General features: G+C 53.2%; 2 protein-coding genes across 16 annotated transcripts in view; one reads left to right on the top strand and one right to left on the bottom strand.

The window, feature by feature from the left end:
- The window catches only part of MAP1A (microtubule associated protein 1A), a 66,763-nt gene extending 61,714 nt beyond the window's left edge, over window positions 1–5,049 (top strand). For both annotated transcript variants that reach the window (XM_055818309.1, XM_055818317.1), the window contains 2 exons: window positions 334–566; window positions 1,507–5,049. In XM_055818309.1, coding sequence (XP_055674284.1) covers window positions 334–566; window positions 1,507–1,662 — 389 coding nt within the window. In that variant the 3' untranslated portion in view covers window positions 1,663–5,049. The remainder of the gene's footprint in view (window positions 1–333; window positions 567–1,506) is intronic.
- A 3,467-nt stretch (window positions 5,050–8,516) lies between these two features.
- The window catches only part of PPIP5K1 (diphosphoinositol pentakisphosphate kinase 1), a 48,668-nt gene continuing 32,399 nt past the window's right edge, over window positions 8,517–24,785 (bottom strand). For 7 of the 14 annotated variants that reach the window (XM_055817717.1, XM_055817713.1, XM_055817699.1 and 4 more), the window contains 4 exons: window positions 21,892–21,954; window positions 12,172–12,309; window positions 11,627–11,740; window positions 8,517–10,319 (listed from right to left, as the gene is read on the bottom strand). In XM_055817717.1, coding sequence (XP_055673692.1) covers window positions 9,625–10,319; window positions 11,627–11,740; window positions 12,172–12,309; window positions 21,892–21,954 — 1,010 coding nt within the window. In that variant the 3' untranslated portion in view covers window positions 8,517–9,624. Of the gene's footprint in view, window positions 10,320–11,626; window positions 11,741–12,171; window positions 12,310–19,252; window positions 19,433–19,600; window positions 20,591–21,891; window positions 21,955–24,785 lie in introns of those variants that run through there. The other 7 variants (XM_055817736.1, XM_055817762.1, XM_055817772.1 and 4 more) reach the window with 4 other exon arrangements.

Below are 24,785 nucleotides of genomic sequence, written 5' to 3'. Positions count from 1 at the left end.
TTCTTCAGTAAATGTAGGTTATTAAACAACAAAAATTAGGACTAAATACTGATTGCAGCGACAGCTCTGGAAAAGCTAATAATGGAGATTTTTGATTCCCTTCCCCAGGAAAAGCTTCCGAGCCTAAGGCCTTCCAGTCCCTCCCCAAAGAAGGGCAGAACTCCCTTTCCCTCCCCAGAGCTGTGACAGCACTGGCCCAGAAATACACCCAGGTCGCTTTGTTGCTGCAGCTGCAGAGAAAAACCTTTCTGGAATTCAAGTCCTTCAGCGTTAATTTGAGTGTTTGTTCTTTCCAAAAGCGTTTTGATAGCCTCTCTTCTCTTTTTTCCAAAGCTTCCAATAGTCCTAAGAGCAGTTTGCCTGTGCCTATGGGTCCACCTGTCTATGTGGACTTGGCTTACATCCCCAACCACTGCAGCGGCAAGAACACAGATCCGGAGTTCTTCAAGCGGGTTCGAGCATCGTATTATGTTGTGAGTGGGAATGATGCAGCCAACGGAGAACCGAGCCGTGCGGTGTTGGATGCGCTCCTGGAGGGGAAGTCTCAGTGGGGGGAGAACCTGCAGGTAGGTCATGGAAATGCCCGGGAGTGTGTGTGATGCTGCTTGTGTCACAGGTGCTGGGGAGAAGGTGTATCACACCGTAGCCAGAGGGAGCACACCAAGAGGAGGCAAATGGCACTGGGCATGCCCTGCTCTGCAGTCTTAGAAGAGTTTGTGTCCAGGAGGAGGAGGAGGCCTCCAAAATAGTGCGAGTGGAAGCAGCTCTGTCTTTTCACATCCTTCTGAGGGGAGGAAGCATTCAGAGATCATACAGTCCTACTTATCTGCTACAGGACAAGCCTATCCTCACGTGAAAACAAGCACCATCGCAGACTGAATTTTCATCAGTGTCCCACACCCAGGGGCATGTGTTGCTATGCCTGCTTGCTGATGATCTTTCTGATAGCAACTTTTTATTAGTGCTTTTAAACCAGAGTGTTCTTACACATAGCTCTTCCTTAGTCAGGTTTGCAGGACATCCCAGGTGGGCGCTCTTTCTGCAGACAGGTACAGGACAGTGTGAATGTTCTTTCAGATGAAGCGGCCTCAGATTTCAAGGTCCCCAAGTTGCACGTTGGGTGAAAAGGCACACAAAGTCTAATGTCGGGCCATTGACAGTGACACTCTCAGCATTGTTCACGTTCACACTGAGGGATCTTTCTAAGGCTGTCTCTGGAGCTCCACAGAGCGATGCTGTCCCCTGCACCGCAGCCATTTTCATCACTACGGTGTTGGTACTGCCAGTTTGCAGGCAGCTCAGAGCACCATTGTGCTGGCACTGCATAAAATAAAGCACTAGCTCTGCCTTAGAGGACCTGACATCTGAAAGACATTAAATGGAACAAGCAGTACCAAGGGTACAGTGTTCCAAAATTAATTGGAAATTTTAGCCTCAGCTCCTATGGGCATTGTTTGTCACTGCAGTTGTTCTCAGACAATCATCCCTGCTGCTTTCTTTTCCCAGGTGACATTGATCCCAACACATGATACTGAGGTGACACGAGAATGGTACCAACAGACCCATGAGAAACAGCAGGAGCTAAACATCATGGTACTGGCAAGCAGCAGCACTGTTGTGATGCAGGATGAATCTTTTCCAGCCTGTAAGATCGAATTCTAAATCTCCCACACTTTGCGTTCATCCATTGACTCTCCAATCACCGAAGCAACATCAGAGACACCATCTAATCACAGTCCAGTTCTTCTCTGGTTTAGTCCTCTACATGGTTCCCATTTGTCAGGCAATCGGGTATCCATCTAGCTCAGCACTGGATGCCATGAGAAAGAAGTGCAGGGCTCTGTAATATTCTGGACTGAGCTAAGAGTTTGTGCAAGAGCAGTTGCAGGCCAGGGGCACTTTCACTTTCCCTGCTTTATTCTGCTGCCTGTACAGTTTCTGTAGACTATCTTGGCTGCCTTGCTGCTGTGAGAGCTTGTTCTACTCTCTTCCTGGCTGCCTTGCCATTTAACGTGTAGCACCATGAACCTCATCTTTCTGCTGAGGGCTGCAGTGCTGCTGCTGCATGTAGACAGTGCATGGGGGGCAGGGGGGGCAGACAAGGAAACTAATTTGCAAAGAAAATGCACCTAGAAGATGAGGGAAGGTGAAACCCTCCAACTGCATCATGACAGCGAAGGTCATTCTTCCATCTCCCATCCTGAACACACAGGTGGTGGTCTGAGCAAGGGGACCTTACTCCAGCTAGGCAGGACCACCCTCTGCCAGCTCTGCAGGTTTCTGTCCAAGGCGTTTGGTTGCGGCATCCTGCAACACCTGCTCGCAGTGCTCAAGGAGCTGGGCTGAAGGACACGTTTGTGTGGGGCAGCGATGGGAGGGGAGGGTTCAGCCTGTTCTTCTTTGCTACAAAGAGCACATTCCTAACCTGCTAACTTGAGCTTTGCACACAGAGCGGCCAACCTACTCCTGCGCAAGAGCAGCGTGACCGCAGGAGGCACGGAGGGGCCGCTGCCTGAGCAGGCACACAGGAGTGTCCAAACGCACAATTACAGCCCTCTCTGACGCAGAAGGGCTGCAACGACCCTGGCCACTGTCGGCCTAAGATGTACGAGAAACCTCCCTGTCCTCATAACCAAAGGCTTTCCGGAGGGCTGCGGTGAGGCAGCAGAGGAGCCCGCACGCCGTCCTGGAGTGTGCCCGCTCTGCAGGCAGCAGCAGTTTCCTCGCCGCCTGTGTGCCGGCGGGCCCAGCCTCTTAGCTGTGTTCAAGCTTTTTGTTGTCCCCCTAAGTGTCCAGGACACAGGGAATAGAACCTGTGGTGTGACGGAAGAGAACCCCCTCCCAAGAACACTCGGGGAAAGCAGTTTAGTAAGCGCAGTTGCTCTTAGTTCCCCCACAGCCGTGGCAGGGACAGGCAGACTCTGGTGGCCAGCGCAGACGGGGTGCTGCCCGACCCGCGCTGTGCTCGCTGTGCGGCCCACAGCCCCGCGGTAGTGCCCAGGGTGGGTGACTCTGGCCACCCGGCAGAAGCTTAGCTCTACGCCGTGAGTGCCCCATTGCTGCAGAACTGTCGCGCAGAGCCACCTCGGCACGCAAACACCTTTGCAGGCGTGGGGCTGGCCGTCCTGCCGGCAGAGCAGCTCCAGGGGTGGTAGCACGCGGCTGCACCGAGCCTGCAGCGCTCGAGAGCCTTCGCTGCACTGAGAGTGCTGCAGAGCGTCTCAGCACAAAGCTAGCTCTTCTCCTCCCGTAAGACGGAGTGGCAGCAGGGTGTGCTCTGGGGAAGGCGAGGCGAGATGGAAAGCGATGCTGCAAGGCTTGACATACAGCTCGGGGGTATTTCCACCTGCTGTGTCACCCGCTGCGCCTGGCCCCGTGCCGAGGTCCGACTCCCTAACAAGCACCCTGGGAGCCTGCGTTGTGCTTGCCTGGGACGCTCCAGTCCCAGCGCTAGTTTTCTGGCAGCTGACATAAAGAACATGCTGCTTAGAAACCTGCTCCTAGGACTAAAATGGAGTTTCTAGGGAAAGGGTTTATTTTGCATTTAATTTATATATTTATTTTTTGATGTTGAGCTGCATTTTGTGTGGACTTAGTAGTTTAATTTATACATGTTAACATGGACACCACGTGCTCTTAGTGTCAGTAGAGAGGTTTCTCGGTACAAATACTTAGATGCTGCAATTTAAATTATGACAACAACCTAAAAAGACGGTAGAGAACATGCTGGCAGTGAAAGGGGTCTCTCCGCTTGCCACCTGCGAGGCTGTGACTAACACCCAGCAGCTGCAGGACAAAGCCCGAGGCTCGCAGCCCCTCCCCTAGGAGCAGCCGGCCCTTTTACACAGCCCTTGTTAGGAGCATGTGAGCTTACGGGGGATTTAGCAAATCCCTGCCCTGTGCTGTATGCATTTTAACCATGGAATCACGGTGCGTCTGCCAGAATAAATGTCATTCTCTGTAACCCGATGGGGTCAGCGTCCATGAATGTTGGTTATGGCAAGCAACTGCAGGTAGTACCATGCTCCTGCTTCCCCTGGACACTGCTGGGGGGGGGGGGGGCTGCCTTCGGTGCTTGGGGGAGAGCCTGGCTCGCCTGCCAACGGGGCTGGCTGCCAGCCACGCAGGCGCAGGATGCCAGATGCTACAGAGGAACAAACGTGACCCTCATTGACTGGCTCCCTGGATCCCTAAGCGTGGCTAGGTGTAAAAGCTAATGCACTAACTTTAGATAGACCCACACATGAATGTTTTCTCAATTTTAAACTTGAAGCAATTCCGACTAAACAGCAGTAATAGTGAAGCTTTGCAAGGTGCCTGCGTCCTCCAGGCAGGAGCGCGGCCGTTGGCACGTGTTCCAGGACAAACACCTGCCCTCCACGCGCTGTGCTCCTGCACTCCGCAGCAATGCTGCCTGGACAGCTTTATCCCACACCAGTTCGCTTCCCTGTCCTCAAGGCTCCACAGTTTTACTTATTTATTATTTTTTTTAAAGCCTTTTGTGGCAGTCTGTTCTGCCTTCAGCTTCTCTCCCTCCTGGTCTTCCTCCCCTCGTCCTCGCCCCCTCCCTCCCCTCCACCACCCCCGTCTTAAAAACTATGGGCAAAAAAGACTTGTAAAAATGCCAATTTGTAAAGATTCTGACCCTGCTTAGCCTGCAGGAGCCAGCCGAACCCAGCCGGAGCCAGAGGTAACACAACACTATAGAGAGAAACAGTTAAACTCTGCTTTTGCTTGTTTCTGCATGTGGGCAACAACGCGTAATCTTCCTGTATGTAATAGGTACAAAATACTATTTTAAACCTATAATTAAAAAAGTGAACGTCTTAACTGTATTGAAATGGCAACTTGTGCTCCTAGCTTCTTCTATGCTAAATGTTTTAAGACCAGAGCCCTGATTCTTTTCTTCAGCATCATGTTTCTATTCAAATTTAGTTCCTTGAATTCTGTCCTTTTGCCCATTTCCATGTGAAACACTCTGTAACTAACTGCTGTCAAGAGAGGAGCCCAACACATTAATAATAAAGCCACATTAATTGCGAACAAGAACACTTCCAACGGTTTCAAACTGTTCTTTGAGTGAGTCCACACAGGCAGGGGGCCCAGGCGCGGCTGCCATCCCGTCCCTCCGGCACCGGCCAGCTGCCTCCCAGCCATGGCTTCAGGTGAGCCCCGGCTTCCCCACCACCAATTCCCCCCCTTCCTGCAGCCCCAGGGAAGGGACAGGCACTGCAGGGGCCGTGAGCCCACCCGGGACACCCACCCCTCCCCCCGGCCCCAGCAGGGCGATGCACCGTGCCAGCTGCCTCTGCTCCAGATGACATTTCGAGCCCTGGTGGGGACGCAGCCCTGGATGCCCCGGGATGGAGCCCAGCACGGCCTGTCCTGCTGACGCTGCAGCTCTTCGTGGCTCCTGAACCGCTCTCCGGGGCGGCCCTCTGCCCGTCCCTGCGCTTCTTGGGAACGGCGGCTCCGACCAGCTCTGCTGGCGCTCCCGGGGCTGGAAGCATCTCCGGTGCTCGGCCGGGCGCCCGCTGCCCCCAGCCAGGCGGTGGCACTTCCAGCAGGGCCCTGGCGCGCGGCTTGGCCAGCACGTGGTGCCCGCTCCCAGCGCGGCGGTGGGCCCCGCCGCGCCTCTGCCGAGCTGCGAAGGAGAAGTCCCGTTATTTCGGCTCTCGTAGCTACTTGGCAGAGAGGCGGCAGAGCGGCCCTCTGCCCTGCCCCTGCGGGAGAGCTGCCAGGCGAGGCTGCTGCCCGCTCGGCTCCGCTCCTGCCCGGCCGCCCTCGGGAGGTAACACCGTGGCGCAGCGGAACGCAAGGGAAAAGGCAAGCAGGTGCAGGGCTACGCCTCTCCCCACCGCGGCCACGGAGCGTCCCGCAGCCTGAGCAGCACGGGACGAGAGCTCGGGGCAGCTCCCGGCGCTGCTGCTGGCGGGGGGGCAACCGCAAACCACCACCATAAACCAGGAGCTATTTCCACAGCTGCTTCGCAGCTAAGCAAGCACAGAGACACGGCCGTGCTCCTGCCGACTGAGAGGCTGGGACCACGCGTGCATTTCCCATAGGGGTACAGTGCTGGGGGTCTGAGGACCTACTCAGCACCATCCTGCAGAGCAGAGCTCCCTGGCCAGCTGTTGAGATACACCACACAGGCTGTGGTGAACACACCTACTACAGGCTGTTCTGCAGGAGAAGGGAGGCAAAATCAGGTTACCACAGCAGAGCACACACGTGGCGGCGTGCAGGGAAGTGGTGTAAGCCAGGTAGCTGTGTCCCGAGGCAGCAATGCTCCTCCAGCAAAGCGCAGGAGTACACTGAGTCTGGGGAGCTTTCAAGTGCCCATGAGACCTGGATAGAAGCATCACGGCTGATCCACGGGCAGGTATCTGCAAGGAGGAACTGGATCAGCCCAGACCTCCAAGGCAAGCCTTGGCTTTGGCAGCACTACAGGTCAGCGACAAATCGGACTTCTCTCAACAAAAACAAGGCAAGCGGCAATCCCTCAGGCTCCCGGGCCTGCTGCTCCCCTGTGGCCAGCAAACAGAGCAGGCATCAGCTGGGCGGCACAGGAGCCAACAGACCTGGAGCACAGGGGCGGGGGGAACGGGCCTTTCACACAGAAACCCCCCGGGTCCATCACTTCTGCAGAGGACTCGGGGAGATAAGGGTTAGTAATCTGTGGGGAAGTGGCATGGCTCTGAGAAACCAGAGCAGATCAGCAAAACCAGGTCCCAGCACGGCGCTGCCACCGCCCTCCCTTAACCCGCTCTTTCAGTGTCTGCAAACGGCTGCGCCAGAGATGCCTCCGAGGCAGCAGCAGCAACGCCGAGGTCGGTCTCCTTTCAGCAGCTGGGGCTGCCCGGACCTGCCACGCCGATGCCCAGCGCCTGCATACGCCGTACAGCCCGACAGGTTCTCCAAGGACTTTGCTCGCACGTGCCGTGACGGGGACCTGTCACACTGCAGTCTACACGAGGCATCGCTGTACACCGGCTCCTCGGTGCGGACAGCTGGCGTTCCCTCCTCTTCTGCCACACGACCCCGACCCGTTTCTCTGTACGGCTTTCCCATTGCACACGGTCACAACAATTCGGGGAAAAAAGTTTTGCTTAGCTGCGTCTGCCAGGGATCTGACAAGTCCATCCCAGCGACTGCAGGCAAAGCTTGTGGCTACACCCAGCCCGCCACAGGGCCACGCAGCAGCCGCTTGTGCCTGTTGCTGCTTATGCAGCCCAAAGGCATTTGCAAGCGGCTTCCACACCAGCACAGATCTGAGGAGCCAGAACAGGCTTGGGCAGGATTAAGGCAAAAACATCGGCTCCTGCCATTGTATCCAGAAATTGTGCAACTGTCCTTTTTTTTCCTCCTTTGTGTCTCACAGCACTTCCCTACACCACCTTCTCTTCTTCGGAAAGGGCTTTGTCATTATCCACTGCTGCCACTAAGCCAAGAAAAACAGGGTAAAGGCACTGCGTAAGAGCAGATGGTCAGTGCTCACATTTCACAGCCCACTCTGCAGGTGTTCATTTGGAAGCGTTAGAGCATCATGAAAGACCACAAACTTATCAACAGGGGCAGCTATTAAGCAGCTCTTTTAAAATGAAGGGCACCTGAGAACCAGGCCCTCACCCCACAATCTTGGGCCATCGCTTGTGCTCCTCTCCACAATGACAGCTGGCAGTGGGCAATGCTGGGTCCAGCAGGGCAACCCCCCTGCCCAGCTGGGCCACAGCCTCCGCTCCATGACAAAACCAGGCAAATCCCGGCAGCAGACACAGCCCCCGTGTGTGGCAGCGATGCTGCTGCTGGGCTGGCGGCAGGTGCCTCGCGCTACCGACCCTGCGACGGCGGGACTGGGGCGCGGGCATTGCCTGGGGCACAAGCGGGACCTAGTGCCTTCCCTCCAGGAACGGAGGGACCTTCCTGTTCCTCCAGGTCCCCGACACCAACGCAAGCACGAAGCGGGCCCCTCTCCCAGCTTCTCCCAGACCTCGGCGCACAGCCGCACCGGAGCAGCCCTGCAGAAGGGGCCTCCTCCCAGCACAGCGCTGCGCTCCAGGCAGCTGTACGGCTGCTGCATCTCAAGTGCAAGTAAACATGACCTTTCTTAAGTACCCACGCTGGCAGCCAGGGATTATCAGCATGAGGAGGAGGATACCGTACCCAAAACACACTGGGAAGTGACGAGAAGGTGAGGACCAAGTGAAAGGAGCCAAACACGTCACCCTGGCATCTTCACTCTACCACAAACCACCCTGGAACCTGGGAAGCCAGGACCTTTTGCCCAGTATGACCAGTTCTTCTGTGGAAGCAAAAAAAAAAAAAATAAAAAAATAGAGGTATCTGGCCTTCCTGAGCAAAGCCCCGTGCCTGCGCACACACTTTGGTTGTGGCTTCTGCCATGGTTCCTCCTTCAGGACACTGGGGCACAGGCAGGGCCGCTGTCCCGGGCACCTGCAAGCTCTGGCACGTGCACACCCCGCTGCGCCCGTCGGCATCAGAGACAGAGACACCAGACCCACAGCATAGATTTACTGTGAACACACATCATCACAACACAGCGTGGAAATCTTTGGGCACAGCTTCACAAAAACACAGAACCTAGCTACAGACGAACACGCAGACTTGTCCATAAATACAGGAGGCGCAGGAGGCACAGCCCCGGCCTGCACTCGCGGTGCGGCAGGGCCACCCGTATCAATCTTGCCCTCAGGCTTGTGCTCACAAGTCTTTTACATAAATATGCATTAAATACTTTTCATTTTATATATAATAAAGATTTCTCCTTACTGGTTTCTAATAATCCTGATTTGTTCAAATAGCAGTTTCTTTTAATTTCTGTCACCAAGACTTCAGAGCTGTACCCTGCCTGACCCTTGGGGACTAGAAAAAAAACAAACACCCGTGTGTGTCCTCCCTGCCCACCTCTCAGGCTGGACCCCCAGGCTCCTGCCTGCCTGCCCCAGCCCAGCGGGAAAACGTCCAAGTCCACGCCAAAGAGACGTTTTCTTGCAAGCAGCGGTCTTGAACCCGATCCCCTCCATTACTCTCCTTCCCACACTCACTCAGAACGCTTTCTGCTCCTCCTAGTCTTTCTGCCATGGACTCTCTGGACCTGGTTTTGGTGGCCAGTGGTGGGAACTGGGAGAGGAAGAAGGAAGGAACAGAGAGGAGGTTGGTGGTCATGACAGATCCAATTAGTCTGGGCCCAGAACGCCTTTCTCTGAAGGCCACGGGCCAAAATTTCTCAAGGGAGCATCTGTCCCCTTTGGACTCACCACCCCAAATGCCTTGGCTGTACCAATCCTCCCACTGCCGTCCCGGCGAGCCATACAGCCCTTGGGAACAAACGCAGCCCCATGTCCCTGCTCCATGGAGGCGCCACACCAGCACCAAGGCTGCATTTCTTGTTCGTTTAACAAGGCAGATGGGGCACTGCCTCTTGCCGAGTGGCGGATAGCTGGCTTGTGGAGGAGCCGAGCAGACTCTCCCACACCCCAGAGTCCTGTGGCCTTGGGACATGGCTTGTTCTGTGCTGCGGACAGCCAGCTGCATGAGGTGCTGTGCAGGAAGCTGGGCTGCCTCCAGGCTAGAAGCACGTGCAGTGTGCTGGCCCGCGAGCCACTAGTTCTGCTGATCCTCCCGACACAGCGGCTGCAGCTCCTCCACGCCTTCCTCAGGAGGCGGTGGCTGCACCTGGCACAGGTGACCAGAGAGAAGCTGGCCTGGCCGAGCACCATCCCCCAGCAGCTCCTTGCCCGTGTGCTCTGGGTCCAACCCCTCTCCCAGCAGCTCCTCTTCACAGGGCGCCAAGATCTCCTCGGACAGCCCCGCCTGATCCAGGCCAGTCATTCCCCCCGGGCGCCCCTCACCCGGTGCCACCCCCTCCCCAGCCAGCCTCGTATCAGACCCTGCGCCACACTCTGGGTTCCCTGTGTTACTTGGCTCTAACATTTCCCCAGCTGATTCCTCTTCATCCAGCTCCACCACGCTCTTCTCCTCTGGGTTAGGGTCCTTCTCCGCCAGCTCCTTCTTGCACAGCTCCAGGACCCTGCCCGGCTCTGGGCCCTTACTCCAGGTCAGGGTCTCGGGGGCACGTGGCTCTGCCACCGCCAGCCCGGCCGTGCCCACCTCTGCACCCAGCCCTCCGCCTGGAGGCTGCCCCGCTTCTTGCTCGGGGGACTGGCTGCTCGGCTGCTCGTCGCCTTTCGGGGGACTGACGGAAAGTTTCTCAGTGAAGCTGAAACGAGCACAGTTGTCCACGGAGGTTGGGGAGGACGGGCCTGCACTGGAGACAGTGCTGGAGGGGCCACTGCTGTCTGCAAAGAGGAAGAAAAACCTTCAACATTTTGCTGGTATTCCCAAAACCTTCAACATTCCGTGGGTATTCCCAAAACCCTCAACATTTCGCGGGTATTCCCCCGGCCCAAAGCCTGGGCAGACCCGAGCTGTCGCAGTCCCACAGCACTACCATCAGCAGGGAGGGTCACCCACGTGCCACACAACGCGGCCGGGGCGTGGAGCTGCTCTTGGGTGTGTTTCTGGCAGCTCAGCTGATGAAAACCCAACACAAACACCACAAGGGCACCTCGTCACACAGCGCTATGCCGGCATGCAGCCAAGCGTGGGTTCTGCTGTCATTACAGAGCAAAATGGGAAGGGTGGTGCTGGGCTTTGAGCTGAAAAGCAGCTTCTTTTGTTCCCTCCTAATTATGGAACACACTCAGCTTCAGTGTTGCTCCTCTTGGTTCCTGACACACAAAACCCCCCAATGCTGAGCTAGAGTCACCACTGGAAGAAGAAATATTGCTTCTGCACTAACGCTTATTCTTGCCTCACATTGTACAATGAGCAAAACTAGAGAACAGATCTAAATTAGAGCCAGCCCAATAAAGGGAGGAGGATCAAACAACTGTTTCCAGCCAGATCAGTTCCCTGCCCTTGCTGCCTACACAAACACACGCTACTGCTGGCACAAGGGCTGTGCAGCTTGGAGAAGAGTAGGACTGCTCCTTCAGCAGCAGCCTGACTTGTGTGAAGGCACTTGCTGTGCGACTGCTGGCCAACGCTTTCGCCTTCGAGCTCCAGTCAGTCTGCAAAGGCGACTAACAGCAGTCAGCAGCTCTGCAGAGGCTGTGACAAGCGAGGCCAGGAGCTGCAGAAACACACTGAAGTGAAGAACTGAATGCTCGGCTGTCCCATACAGAGCTCTGAGTGAGGCACGTACGTGGCTGGTTAGGGTAAGAAGGCACTTCCACATGCCAGCACTGAGTTGGCCACACGTCATGGAGAATCACAAAACCTGAAGTGAAAATGAAGGGCATTCAGGCCCTCCGTGTTCCAGTACACGGAGCAGAGGATGTCTGGAGAGACAGCCTCCACCCAGCAGCAGATGTCCCCGTGATATACAGTCCTACAGAGAGCCCCTTTTAGCATCTTTTTTGGAAGTTCTTTCTGGGGGCACACGACTACTTTCCCTTTTACCTATTTCCTCCTTCTGTTCCTGTTCCTCCAAGGGGAGAGCATAGAAACCCTGAGCACAAATACTTGGCCTCCACCATTTGGCACCCTTTACTTCCCTCCCTCACCATCGCATTCACCCTGATGAAGAAGGGAGCGCACTCACACCAAGGGGGCTTATCCGAACGCTGGCGCAACGGCAAAGAGGATGATGACAAGATCCGCTGGGACATAAAGGGGTCTCCTGGTATCTGGCTGCCAATCATTGAATCAAACAGAGCTTCGAGAGAAAAACAAAACACGCAGATCAGCACTACTCAGACAGACATCAAGGAATGGCTCGTAGCCCAGCAGCCAGGAGCAGGCACTCTGGGAGGAGCTCAGGAACAGTGCAAATCCAGAGCCATGCCTGTCCACCAGCTGCGGGGAATATGAGGCCAAGATTTCCCGAGCTGGAGTTTGTATCCACATCACTGTACTTGTCAGCTACAGACGGACCTGACCCACTACTTGTCTCTCAAGCAAGCGGCCTAGGGTGGCTCTGGGCTGGATCCATAGCTCACTCCTGGGCTCGAACACCCTGGAACAGGCTTCAGGGACTGTGCTTATTGCCAGCCCTGTCGGGCTGAGCTGTCCTGGTAACGTAAAAGACAAAGTTCTCCCTGCCTCAACTGCTCTGGTTACCCAGCTCCAAGCCCACCTCACCAGTACCTGCAGTAGACTGGACATGCGATTCGCTGCAACTCTTGCACACAGCCGTCAGGAACTCGTTGACCTGTCGCAAAGAGAGGGAGTTGTGCAGGGTCTCCAGGGGATAAATGGTGGGAACCATGGAACAGCCTTCAAAACCTGGAAAGAAACCCAATCAGAAAATGAATAGAGCAAACAGCAACCGAAATCCATGCAGGACCGCTCATGGCTGGAGGAGCTGGGCAGTCTGGGAATCAAACAACAGGCACACTCAGGCCTAAGGTCACCTCTTGGAGGCCAAGAAAATCGCCACTAGGCAATCACATGCAATAACAGACCTGAAAGCAAGCATCCAGGCACACGCAGAAGGAGGGGGAAGAGGAGGAAACCTGTCTAGCAGCAGCCGTGTTTGCTGCAAAGCCTGTGACCCTTTTGCTAAAATAGATGGTTGTGATGGAGAACTTGGCACGGTGCCCACACTTTACAGAAGCCAAACAGAATTTGAGTGAAGTCAACAGGATTTCCCGCAGAAGGGCTCCCACCGCTAGTGACACCCCGCATGGCGCACAGTCCGCCCTCCCCCCCCCCAGCACGGTGGTGCACACTGCTACAGACGCGGGGAGCAGCAGAACCTCCCTCTCTCACAGCAAGACCCTTCAGTGTATGCCCGACAGGCCATATCCCAAGGAAGGGGTGGGACACAGTCCGAGTTACTTGTCCCCTTAACAGACATCACTGCCAGCAAAGCCAGAATTAGCAGAAAGGTATCTCAACGTGTAACAGACACTTGCTCGGAGCTATGCTGCGTCACAACTGCTCACGATAAATTCTTTGCTACTCAAACCAGTGGAATACTATGGCAAAGCATCTTCCTCTTCATCCAAACTTCTCGGCGATGGTTTGTGGAACCAAGCCAACCTGAAACTGCCAGAGGAGCAAGGAAGGAACAAATGAGTCTCTGGTCATATGGGAAAGATGCCTCCTTCTCCTCTGCACCTCTTGACTTTAAAGCCCTCTAGACTCCTTAAGCTTAGGCTTCCCATTCTGTGATGTCTCTGTCCCTCCAAGGAGCTCAAAAAGACCCCAGGAAGGAACTGGGTTTGTTCCTACAGAGAAAGGAAATCACTCTTGATCTAGTACTGCGTCAGGATTTCTGCCCAGCACACTGATGGGCTAAACTCAATCCCTGCAGCTTGACAGCACCTAAGGAGAAGACCTAGAGCACCTGAATTATCTGCTAAGTGTTCCAGTCACCTCCGGGAGAGTCTCGGCTCCAATCCACTCACCTAACCCGTTTCTCCAAGAGGCAAGGAGCAGGAGCCAGCAAGATGGCATTTGTGGATTCACATGCAGTATGAGAAGGCTGCAGACCTGATCATCTCTAGTTTGCGATGCTGCAGGGACATTCACTGTCATACGGCTACTGGAGATAAAGAACCCTCCAGACAGCCCAGAGAGGCTACCTACACCACCAAGGGCCTACAGACATCCATTCAAGACCTGGAGGACAACAAATCCTTGGCTACAATGAAGGACTGTAGAAAGACACAAGAAAAATATCATACTCCTCTGTCCCTTGCCGAGAGGTCCTTAGAGTGGAAGTCCTGAATAAGGAAGGGTGTCTGTTCAGTATTTTCTCACAGGCATTCTGGGAGGCAGAGCTAAAGGAAAATGGGGAGGGCAAGCCTTAACAAACAGCCGTGTGGAGATGGTGGTGGAGCACAGTACGAGCCTAATGTCGCTTCCCAACAGAACCTGGCTGAGGGGCCGAAGTTGTCTCAGCTATTGGCATCTCCAAAGAAAAATAAGTTTGAACATAACATAGGGCAAAACAACGCAGTTACAAGACACATCGTAGGCACTGATGGGGGTCTGAGTGCTTGGGCACTCCTCTAATAAAAAGAGGAAATGAAAAGTCCAGCATTAAAGGAAACACGGGACATGGACAATGTTACGGATGTGGAACGATACACCCATATCCCTGAAGTGCCAAATGCCAGCTTGCAAGGCTCTGCTCAGCACTGTGCCACCTAACCAGTCTCAAGCAAGTAGAGAAAGAGGCAAAAGCTTCCCTTCTCAATGTGAAACATCAGTATTTTCAAGAAATCCCTCTCACTCCTGTACGGCAGCCCAGTTCCCTGCACACCTGCCCTGCTTAGCTGCTGGGGGCAGTTTGACAGCACCGCAGCCAGGGCAAAGCAGAGGTTCCCACCACAGCCCGCGACCCTGACGCGTGTCGCAGCAGCCGCCGGAGTCCCTGGGGAAGGCTCTGACTGCCACACCACATGCATTCAGCAAAGAACTGACAACTTTGGGAAGGGGCAGCAAAACCAGAGCAGGAGTGCAAACCGCAGGAACCCTGCCAGCCTGACAGTCACCCGGTGCTGACTGCTGGGCTCCTGCCGATGCTTCCCAAAACTTTTCCTGGGGCTGGCAGGGCAGGAGTCTGTGATACAGACACCGGCACAAGAAATTAGACAGAATTCCATTCATTTTGTACCAACATCAAGCAGCAGCAGCCCACAGAGGAACAAGTTGTTTTTCATTTTGTTCAGGTTTGACTATGCTAGCTGCATTAGGGATGCAGAAGGCAATCTGCTTCCTCCAGAGTTAGCTCTGCCCCGCAAGGAGGGGCACGTGGTGGGGGGCTGCAGACCAAAGTAGCTAAAAATGAATCCCAAAGTCAACTGTAGCCTTCTCTGGGCAAGAAGTACAGCTGGTCATGTCTCCAAAATTTTTCTTCAGTAAAATAGGAAGAAACCATCTATTAGAGTAAAGAAAACAAGCTCTGGTTATGGGAAAAACCCTAAAATACACAAGGCAGAGGAGTCTGCTGAGGATGTATTATTTTGGAGACTGTGTGTGATGTGGGGGAGCAGCTATGGGGGAATGTCCACTTGGAATCAGTAACGCAGCAGCATCCTGAGCCAGCAGCAGAGAGACTGGTGCTGCCTGCAGCCACTCTGCCGCTGAGAGCACCGGAGGTACAATCCCGCTGGAGGATTACAAGTCCTGTTTTGTCTCTCCCAGGGATGCTGATGCCAAGGCTGAAGGCCCACTCACATTACAGCTGAGTTAATTATGTTCCGGTCTGAGCGCTTCTCCCTGGAGCTCCAGGTTCTTGGCATGTGCACGCTCTACTGCTCCCTGTCAGAGTCCGCTTGGCGTGATCAGGGTTATGGAGAAGACTTCTGCACGTTCAAGGAGGCAAGTGACTCTCCCCCGAGAGCCAGGCTGTTCCAGAGCTGCCTAGTGCCGACACACAGCACTTCATAAGAGCATTAAGGAGGGGATTTGGGTGTAAGGGGCCTTTTGCAGAGATCACCTATCACACTACACCAGATAAAGCAAATGGAGACCTGCACCTGCCTCGCACCTCCCAGCTAAACCAGAGAATCCCAGACTGCCAGGAGACTCCAGCAGGCTGAAGGGACACAAAGAACTCTTGTGAACAGATGACCTCAAAGAAAGAGCTAAGAAGTGCCACCTTCTTACCTGGACTACACAATGATGAATTCTGAAACAGCCAACACCTACTTTATGATTGCATGGCTTGAACACCAAGCAAACCCAGCACAGCTCTCTGAGCGAGCCCTGTACGCTGTGTTACCCCACTGCTCTTTCGCTGCGGGTCTAACAGGTATGTTCATCTGTTTAGCTGCATTTCCTTCAGTCACCCTGAGGTCTGAAAGAGAATTCAACCAAAGGTGTTTGCAGCAGAACTAAAATAAGCAGATTTTTATACTGGGAAAAGGGAAGAACAAAGGAGGAAAAAAAAAGACCTTGAATTCATTTGCATCATCTTGGTTACTGCAGGAGATGTCCCAGTCTAAACCCTCAAGAGGAAATCAATACAATCTTATTAAAAGGAAACACCTAATTTCAATCAAGGTCCCACAGTTTCCTAAATTTTATGTATGTGCCAGAGTGACAAGAAGAAAGCTTCCTGTGTAGTATGAGCTGAGAAAGTTGAGTTTATACGGATCATGTGCCCCGCACCGAATGAAATCAGTGGCGGTGTGATCACCCTCGGAGCTGGCAATTCAGCAGATCACCAGGAGCCAACAGACCTCCTGGCTAGTGGGCACGACAAAGGAGCAGCCTTCAAGTAGTCCACACGGCATGTTCCTCAGCTTTACCAAGACTGAACTGAGGTCCCAAAGACAGCAAGCTTCTCTGCTAGCAGAGTGGAGTCGTTAAAAGAGAGAACGTACTCACTGCTGCAGCAGGCTGGCAAGTAGAAAGCAGCCAAAACCTTGCCAGCCAACAGAGAGAGAGCCCAAGGAAGACTCAGGTGAGAAGACTTTCTGGTCTGAAGCAATCCTTTTTGTGTATTATATTTTTGCCTAATTGTTCCAAACATTATTAGCACAATTTGCCAGGTTGCTGCCCGGCTCTCCAGCTGCGAACCCCACACCGGAGCAGAGAGGGTGCCTGCTCCTTTCTAACACAGATCCTGAAAGCAACGAGCAGACCGAGGGCACCTGGCACATCCCCAAAAGGTCTGCACGCCAAAGGGCCGCACGCCAGCATTTGGGGAGTGAAGAAGCACTTGCCCAGCCTCAGCAGAGATTCTGAAGGGCATGAGAGAAAGCGCACTCAGCAGCTTCCCCTCTAGCATGCTCAGTCGGTCCAGCCTTATGTTGTGGGGAGAACTGAAGTATGCCACGTGTATATTTGCATATGTTTAGGTATGCATACACAATGCTTACAGGAACTAGGATTTTTGCTACCCAGCCTTTCTAAATCTAAGCCTGTACAGTCAGCCTGAAGGTCTGTCCTCGTTCAGCACCTCTGCCCACAGTGCCAGAGGCAGCAATGAATGAAGGGCTACAGGGGCGGACAGCTGCAGCGACCCTTCCCCCCAGCAGCTCCCCAAACCGCAGTGACCTACAGCTCAGAACTGCTCTGAACCTGAGATGTCTCCTCCATAATCTCCAGCTTCCCCTTGAGCCCAGTTAAGCTCCCAACACCCCCACGTACTGCGGGGGAAAAAATCCCTTCTGGCTGAAGCTGCTTCTGCTTGCTCTGCTAGAAGCCTCCCAGGTCCTGTGTGGGAGCAGGCACTGACCGCAGGTCCCCCACCCCTCTCCAGCCCAGTCCAGCCACCACCACCACCATCCTTCCCAGACTGCACATTCCTGCCTTCCCCACATCGTACGAAGTGGTGATGGTCGGATCAGAGCCCACCATTTATATATGCATTTGGGGCTGTTTCCCCTCATCATTTAATGTATTTACACTGAACATCAACTGCTGGTTTACTGCCCGCTCGTTATCACAGAGCCATCCCCTGTTTCTCCACAGCTGCCCTCCAGCTTCCGTACCACTGTTACTTATTACCACCATGGACTGACCTCACACTTCTTTTCCCCAGCTATGACCACACAGAAAAGCACAGGCTGCCAGACAGGCCGTTTCAGGGCTCCACCGTTGATCCTTGCAGCTATGGATGCCAACTGCATACTTTTAACTCTCTGATTTTATCTTCTAATTCATGTTTTCTTTGTGTGGATATGGTTGAAAGCTAAGAAAGTGCAGATAAGAGTATGTAGTTCTCACAAGGGGGGGGGGGGACCTGTGCTCTCAGCTGCAGAGACCAAAGAAACATTTGCTCTGAGAAGAACTCCAGTAGGAATTCCAACCGTGCTAATTAACTGTGGGCCTGATGACAGCCAGAAAACAACAAGAACGAACTCACTGATCACAGAGATCTGATTCCCACGCAGAAAGGCTGCCGCACCGAGGTACACAGCTCATCCATTTGGCTGCACTGGGGCAGGCTGCACCACCCAGCACCACCCAGCACCGTGCTGCAATATTTGGCGAACCACTGCCCAAAGCACCGAGTTCCTTCCCTCTCCCTACCAGAGCTCACAGGAGACAGCTGAGATCTGCAGCAGGGGAAGCTCAGCTTTGGCTTTAGAGCACTCTGCTGTGTTCCAGCATCTCTTCCCTTGAAGCAATTTTGCTCCTCTTTAGTATTTGTTGCTAGGAGACTGAGGATTGTCCTAATTATGTATGAAAAGCAACTGCCATCTCCAAATTACCTACTTGACAGAAAGGGCTGTATCAAGAAAAAACAGACTGCGTAAGAAAAATTTCATTTTCCAGGTTCTGAAAACCCCTTGATGCTATTGCTTCACTACATGACAAGCTATAGTGTCTCTGCCCCACCTGCCTATGGGTCTGAAGGCAAAAGGAGGCCCATGCATCACACCACACAGCTCAGCAAGCCACATGCACCAAGCAGGTTTTATGGTGCAAGATAAACATCAACAGCCGGCCCTAGCTAGCTGTCCCCCTCAGAGAGGAATCCTTCTACTTGTCTTAGAAGCACTGAGACCTCAATGCATCAGACTTCCCATCTGTGCCAGAGGCTGAAAAATACCAGAGAAACAAGAGCAAGCTTTGATGTATAATGCTGATCTGATTCAATGCTGAAATCGCCTACCTCTTCCCATCAGAGACGACACGCTGCGAAGGTCCTGAGGCAGAACAGATGCCATGCAATGCAGCCACGCAGCAGCTCAGCTCCTGCCCTATGTTAACTTGGTCTCTCTAGAAACAACACAGTCCCACAGGAACTCGCTTCCCCGAAATTTCCACAGCAAGTTCACTCTGCACGTGACAAGCTGCAGCACCTCCTCAATCCTCTTTCTTCCCAGACTCTTACTATTCACTCTGGCTCCTCCGTTAGTAACGGGGCACCTCATGGCACCCCACTGAGACCTGCACTGGGCTGTAATGTCAGCAGGGCATTGTATCAGTAGAAGCTCAGCATCTAACTTGAAGGAAGCTTAAGGGCTTACCCTGGCTAAAGGAAGGAGGCAACGAACAATTGCCAGAGATGGAAAGAGCACAGTTACAGCCACACGAAGAGCCCTGGCTCCACGTGGAAAGGCCACTGCCTAAGGCTCCAAAACTGCCGGGTGCGACAGCCCACACAGCTTGCTGCAGCAGCCGCCCAGAGATTTAAGGGATGCAGTGAGGGAAACGCTTTCCTTTTTTAGAAGCAAAGCATAGTTTGCATTCTCAAGCAGACAGTGGTCTGTGCTCAGCTACAAGAGCATGGGACCAAGGCAGCTGCAGCGTGCAGTACCGTAAAGACACTCCAAGTCATCCTGCCCTGAGATCAGCCAGCTCCTGAAGAGACGCAGGTGGTAGGAGCACTGCTGCAGGTGATGGGCTAGAGTGGCATCCAGGGAGATGTTCCGGCTCGTGGCACAGTCAGAGGAAAAACGGCGCAGCAACTGGGCAACGTGGTGGTGCTCAAACGCATCTGGAGGAAAGGGGCCACAGAGAGTGAGAGGAGAGGGGCAAGCGCAGCTGTGGATAGAGAAATTGTGGAGGTGTGCGGATGGAGCTGCCAGCACCAGGGACGCTGGGTGGGAAAGACCCACACCACAGGCTGAAGCCCAGCCCCCCCGCCACGAGCAGACCAGGGACACCCTCAGCTCTAACACCCCAGGCACATCGCAGCAGGCAGCCTCCCCCCAGCCCAGCCTTCGCCACACGCAGCGGCAGCCCCTGAGCAGCGAGGTTTTGTCTTTGTCAGTCTGCCAAGCCACTACATTTTAGGATATGTTCCAAGCCCAACACAGTTCAGGTTTGGCTAGATAAGGTCAGGCTCACGTTCACCCTCCCTCAGCCGAGACAAGAAACCCAGGCTGCCAACAGAGCGCTCCGGTCCTGGGGCCGAAGGCAGCCAGCCACGCCGGCACACGAAGGACAGCAAACGGCCCAGCATCAAACAACCAGAGGCTGCGAAAGGGATGCCGGGTTTCGAGCAGGGTTTGACTGACAACGTAGTGCTTAGAGCATCGAATAGAGAAGGCACAGAAGGGCTGCCCTCCCCTCTCCGGACTCTCAGAACAGCCCTGTGCAATCTTCTGCGATATCCGTGCATGGCAGACAAGATGCTAGCATGCAGGCATGTCTTCTCCACGTATAGAGCCTCAGGACTCATGCCATGCTCCCAGGACGCACGAGACCAGGGCATAAACCACCTGGCCTGATGCTGTGCTCGGCCACTGCTCTGGTTCACCCCTCCCATTTCACCGCAGAGGCAGCTCTTCAGACACAAAATCCGGATTCAGAGCTGTGAATAGCTTTTGCATTCTCAAGCAAGTGGTTCATGTGGCTAAACATCCTTCCTGCCTGACTTCAAGCTCACCCCTGCCGGACCTCTGTCTTTGTTTTCCAGATTAAGGAGCACTTTGCCATTAGAAACATCCATTGGGTTCTTGGGGGAAAACCTGATGGCCAGTTTCACTTCACTGTATTTGGGGTGGGGGCAGTTGCTTCGTCGTGTGGCTTAGGGAAGGCTGCCGCTTGGTACAAGTTTTGCTGGTAAGATAGAACAACACATCCTGCTGACATACACCACGTGAGCTCAGATGGTATCCAGACATACAAACAAATCGAGCAGTTGGCCACTCTGCGAAAAACAAAACCAAGCAAACACAGAAAATAGGTTGCCCTCAGTTATTTGATATTATAAAGCCGCATTTAGCTGCCCCTTCCCCTTTCATCTTTCCCAAAATTTTGGTCTTCACAACAGTCTTCTGAACTTCTTTCACCTTCCAGATCACGCAGAGCAGAGTATCTTCGTATTTACTAAGCGACAAGATTGCAGAAGCATCCTTGATCACTTAAGACAGAAATACTTAACCCGGTACCTTCCAGTGATCTGCTTTGGTGCTACCTTGTCACAGCAGCAGGAGCCATGAGGTAGCAGCGGTGCTGTGAAACCTTGTCAAACGGTTCTGGGCAAGACTCAGATAACAAACACTAGTTCAAGGCACCTTCTACAACAGAGCTAGTGGTGTTTCACCTCAAAAGACTCACACTTCAGGTGTCAGGTTAGCAGCAATATGAAGCAGAGGCAGCGAGTCAACAGAAGCACAGTCAGAGGTCCTTTACTGAGCCTTCCCATAGCTACGAGCAGGACCGGAGTGAAGCAGGTTCCATCCCCCTGGATGGATCCCTTCCTACCTCAGGAGGTGGCAGGCCCCAGCCAGCACATCCACCATGAGCAGACGAGTCAAAGCTCTTGGAAAGACACCATTGCCAGGATAACTTCTGCAGGAAAGGCAAGCCTACTCCCACCAACATCTCCAAGGGATCACCCTAACAGACAACTTTGCCAGGGAGGCCAGGAGGTTACCAGTACTCCTAAAACGACTGTGCTGAGGAACACTGTGCGCAGAGGGAATGCTGCCAGCACCTCCTCTCCCACCACAGACTGAGCTCTTCCAGGCGACACACGGGCAGCCTCAGGCTATCCTTGTTTCTGTACTGCACATCTGCATTGTAGAAACCAAGGACCTAAGCTGCTGATGCTCTTAGGAGTGGATATTCCCCCCCTCCCCAAATCCAACAGTATTCTCCCCCCAACCCCCAACCCCACAAAAGGGAGCGTGAAAGAAGGCCTTAATGTCAGCAGTGGAATTAAAGGCTGCTTTAGGAATCCACTCGCAGAGCCACTGCTCTTGCTTTTTCACCTGGGACACAAATGCCTTGGGGGACAGCAGAGGAACCACTGAGCGGTAACAGAGGATGAATGGACACGTTAGTCACAACAAGACAATGGGGGAAGGTGAAGCATGTTTGGACACCAGATACACAGACACAAAAAAACCCACAAGAAGGCTGAGAGGAGGACATGTGCAGAGAGAACTGAATGTGAGCATGGGGTTAGAAGTGTGAGGGAACGTCAAATCAAGGAAGCAAACGTACCATTAGTCGGATGCTTTGCAAACGACACAGAAAATCGTTTTACGGCTGGCATAGACAAGAGCTCTGAGGAAATAAAAACAGATCATCTCAGTTAACAGCCTGCTTCTAAGGATCCCCCAACCGTCATATGCTTGCAACTAGCCTTTCAGGTTCACCTTCTTCTTGACCCCTGTAACTCGTGGTCCCGGTGGCACTTCTGTAGCACCCCCGGCACTCTCTGTCTGTGGGTCTGGCTGAACCTCTCGGCTTCTTCACACTCTGCCAGCTCCCCGCTCCCTTGCACTGCCCTGCCAGGGTCTCCCCTGACGCTACAAAGACCTCAGCCACGCTCTCTCAGTCACAGACAGCATCTCACACCTTCCCACCACACTTCCAGCCATCCTGAGAGCGACCCAGGCTCAGCCCAGTGCCAGATGCAGTCAGCCATGCCCACAGCCACACGAGCACACGGCCAAGCAAGCAGCAGCAGCACAGGAGGACAGTTCTCAGGATTCACCTCTGCCCAAAGAAACGACAGCCATTCTGCAGAGGAACTGAAGAGCTCTGGCACTGGTAAGTGTTCAGTTCAGTTCAGAACATCCTCTTAACACAAACTAAACAGAGCTATTTATGAGTTTAGAGGTAAATAGCTGACGAATTGGGGAACACAAGACCCAATAAGACATGCCTCTACAGTTCTGTTGCTCAAAGCATTTCAGTACAGAAGAGGTTTGGGGATACACCTGTCAGAGTGGTCCTCAGGCTTCTCCTGGTCATGTCCCAGGCCAGGTCAAGCTCTCCCATAGAAATCACACATTGGAAAGACAGTGCAAGGACAGATTCTATGTATCTAATGGGTGCAAACAGATGACCTTTAAAATACATGAATTAGTCTCCATATGCACAAAAAAAAAAAAAAAAAAAGAGGCTGAAAATTTCAGTTCTTTCCTACTCTGGAAATTCCTCAGCTATCACGGGAAAAAGTGGCCTAGATCAGACCACCTGTTTGTAGGATTTGATGTGAGAACCCAGCCAACCGTACCTTTTGCTGCTATTTAGGAATTTTTAGGAAATATTAGAAAATGCTTTTATTTCTCTTTCATGTTTCACGTGTCCCTTCTACCTACTCAACAGAGTCTGTACGCCTATCCCTCTGCACCAAGGTTAGGAGATACATGCATCAATTTATGGTCCATACCCTCACCGTGCTTCTCTAGCTATATCCACTGACTTGGCCAAATAACATATTTAAACCATCCCTCAAACTTGCTGCAACTTCCTTCACCAGCCTAACAGCCCTAAAAATTGTCTTCCTTTCTTTAAACTCAACAAATAGAGCGCGACCATCTTCCCTGCACATGCAGTCCCTTAGAAGTGTCCAGGTCCTGGAGCTGCAGTCAGCCAGCTCCATTCCACTCCACATCCCCTCACTATGTAAATGCACTGCAACACCGCTTACTGCACCCCTGGCTCCAGGCAAGCCAGCTTCAAACCACAACCACCAGCCGACCTTCCCTCAAGCTGAGATTGGGACACAACTTTCCACTGAAGCGCTCCTTACCTCCCTTCCAGTCCCAAGCAAAAAAAGACTTCAGAAATAAGGGCTATTTTAACTTCACTTGAGCAAGACTTTGATGAAGTGCTGTAAGCCATGCACCATACCTTGAAGCATCACAGCCATGGAAAAATATCAGAGTTCATGCAAAGATGTGCTCCGGAATCTGAAGGTTTTTAAACATTATTAGCCTGATGACTGTGAAAAAGGCCTTGATATAACTGTACTCCAAGAGTCCGCTGTAGCTGCTGTGTCACCGTGTTCAGCTCTAGTGATGTCTGGCTTAAATGCCATTGTTCAGCATCTCATCGGTGCTCATTTACGCAGGAACAGACAGACCAAGGGCTTGTTTCACATTCCAGACTACCTTCCCCAGAAGCTGAACGCCCTTCTGCCTCCTACTTGTTTTTCTAAGGCCCCCGCTTCTTCCTCACAATTGCTTTTATTGCAGCAAGGTGCTGGTAGCACAGAGTGCCATAGCACGCTACGAAACACAAAAGAAGAAGTGTAACATCAAGATGAACAATTTTTGGCTGTGCTAGTCATACACTAAGTAAATAAGTCTGCCTTTTAAGTACTTGAGGGTACAACTGTGTCTCAGCACACAGAGACCTGGTCACTGAATTTAGGCTAATGCAGCAGGACTCTGCTCTGGACCTTGAATGCGAGCAGCCAGCTGCAGGCATGCTCCTACCACACAGCCTACAGAGCAAGGCAGCACAGCACCAGGACTGAGCAGAATCTGTTCTGTTCCCAGCTGGGTACAGAGCAAGCAGTCTTTGCTGCTTTTCCCTGAGAATTAGTGCTGCCTTGGATTCACGCTGCTTGCAGAGTTATGGAAGAGAAGCAGCCAGAGCCCTTGCTGGCCTTTTCAGTGGCTCTCCTGGTATTCACACCCCAGTTTTGTGCCAAACCCCATGAACTTATTCTGGGACCTATGAGTAGCCAGCACATGCTGCCTTGAGCAGCACAGACTGTTACCGCAGGGCTTAAAATCCTGCTGGTTCACCCTCCTTGTCTCCATCACTCACAGCCTGCTGTGTGCTAGGGAGCTCCCTGAAGAGGTGAGAAGCAAACCACTTTCCCCTTACACAGTGAAAAGCAGCACAGAAACCCAGGATGCAACAGCGTTCCAACAGGTCTGAGAATCGGGCAGCATCTTTCCCCCCTGATTTGTTAGGCCGTTTCCCTTGCCTCAAACCTGGACAAAAATCCAAACAAACCAACCTCCTGTTTTCTCCAAAGGCCCCATATTACTGCCTTGACCATCTCCCCACCTTGTAACCCACCAGTGCTAGTGTTCTTTATGATCGTGGTAAGAAAGGTACTCGGACTCTAAATACCATTTGTTTGAACTAAG

This window comes from Falco peregrinus, chromosome 1 (assembly GCF_023634155.1).
Source record: "Falco peregrinus isolate bFalPer1 chromosome 1, bFalPer1.pri, whole genome shotgun sequence".
Taxonomy (NCBI): domain Eukaryota; kingdom Metazoa; phylum Chordata; class Aves; order Falconiformes; family Falconidae; genus Falco; species Falco peregrinus.
The sequence above is the reverse complement of the archived record's forward strand: the minus strand, read 5'-3'. Positions and strand labels throughout refer to the sequence as shown.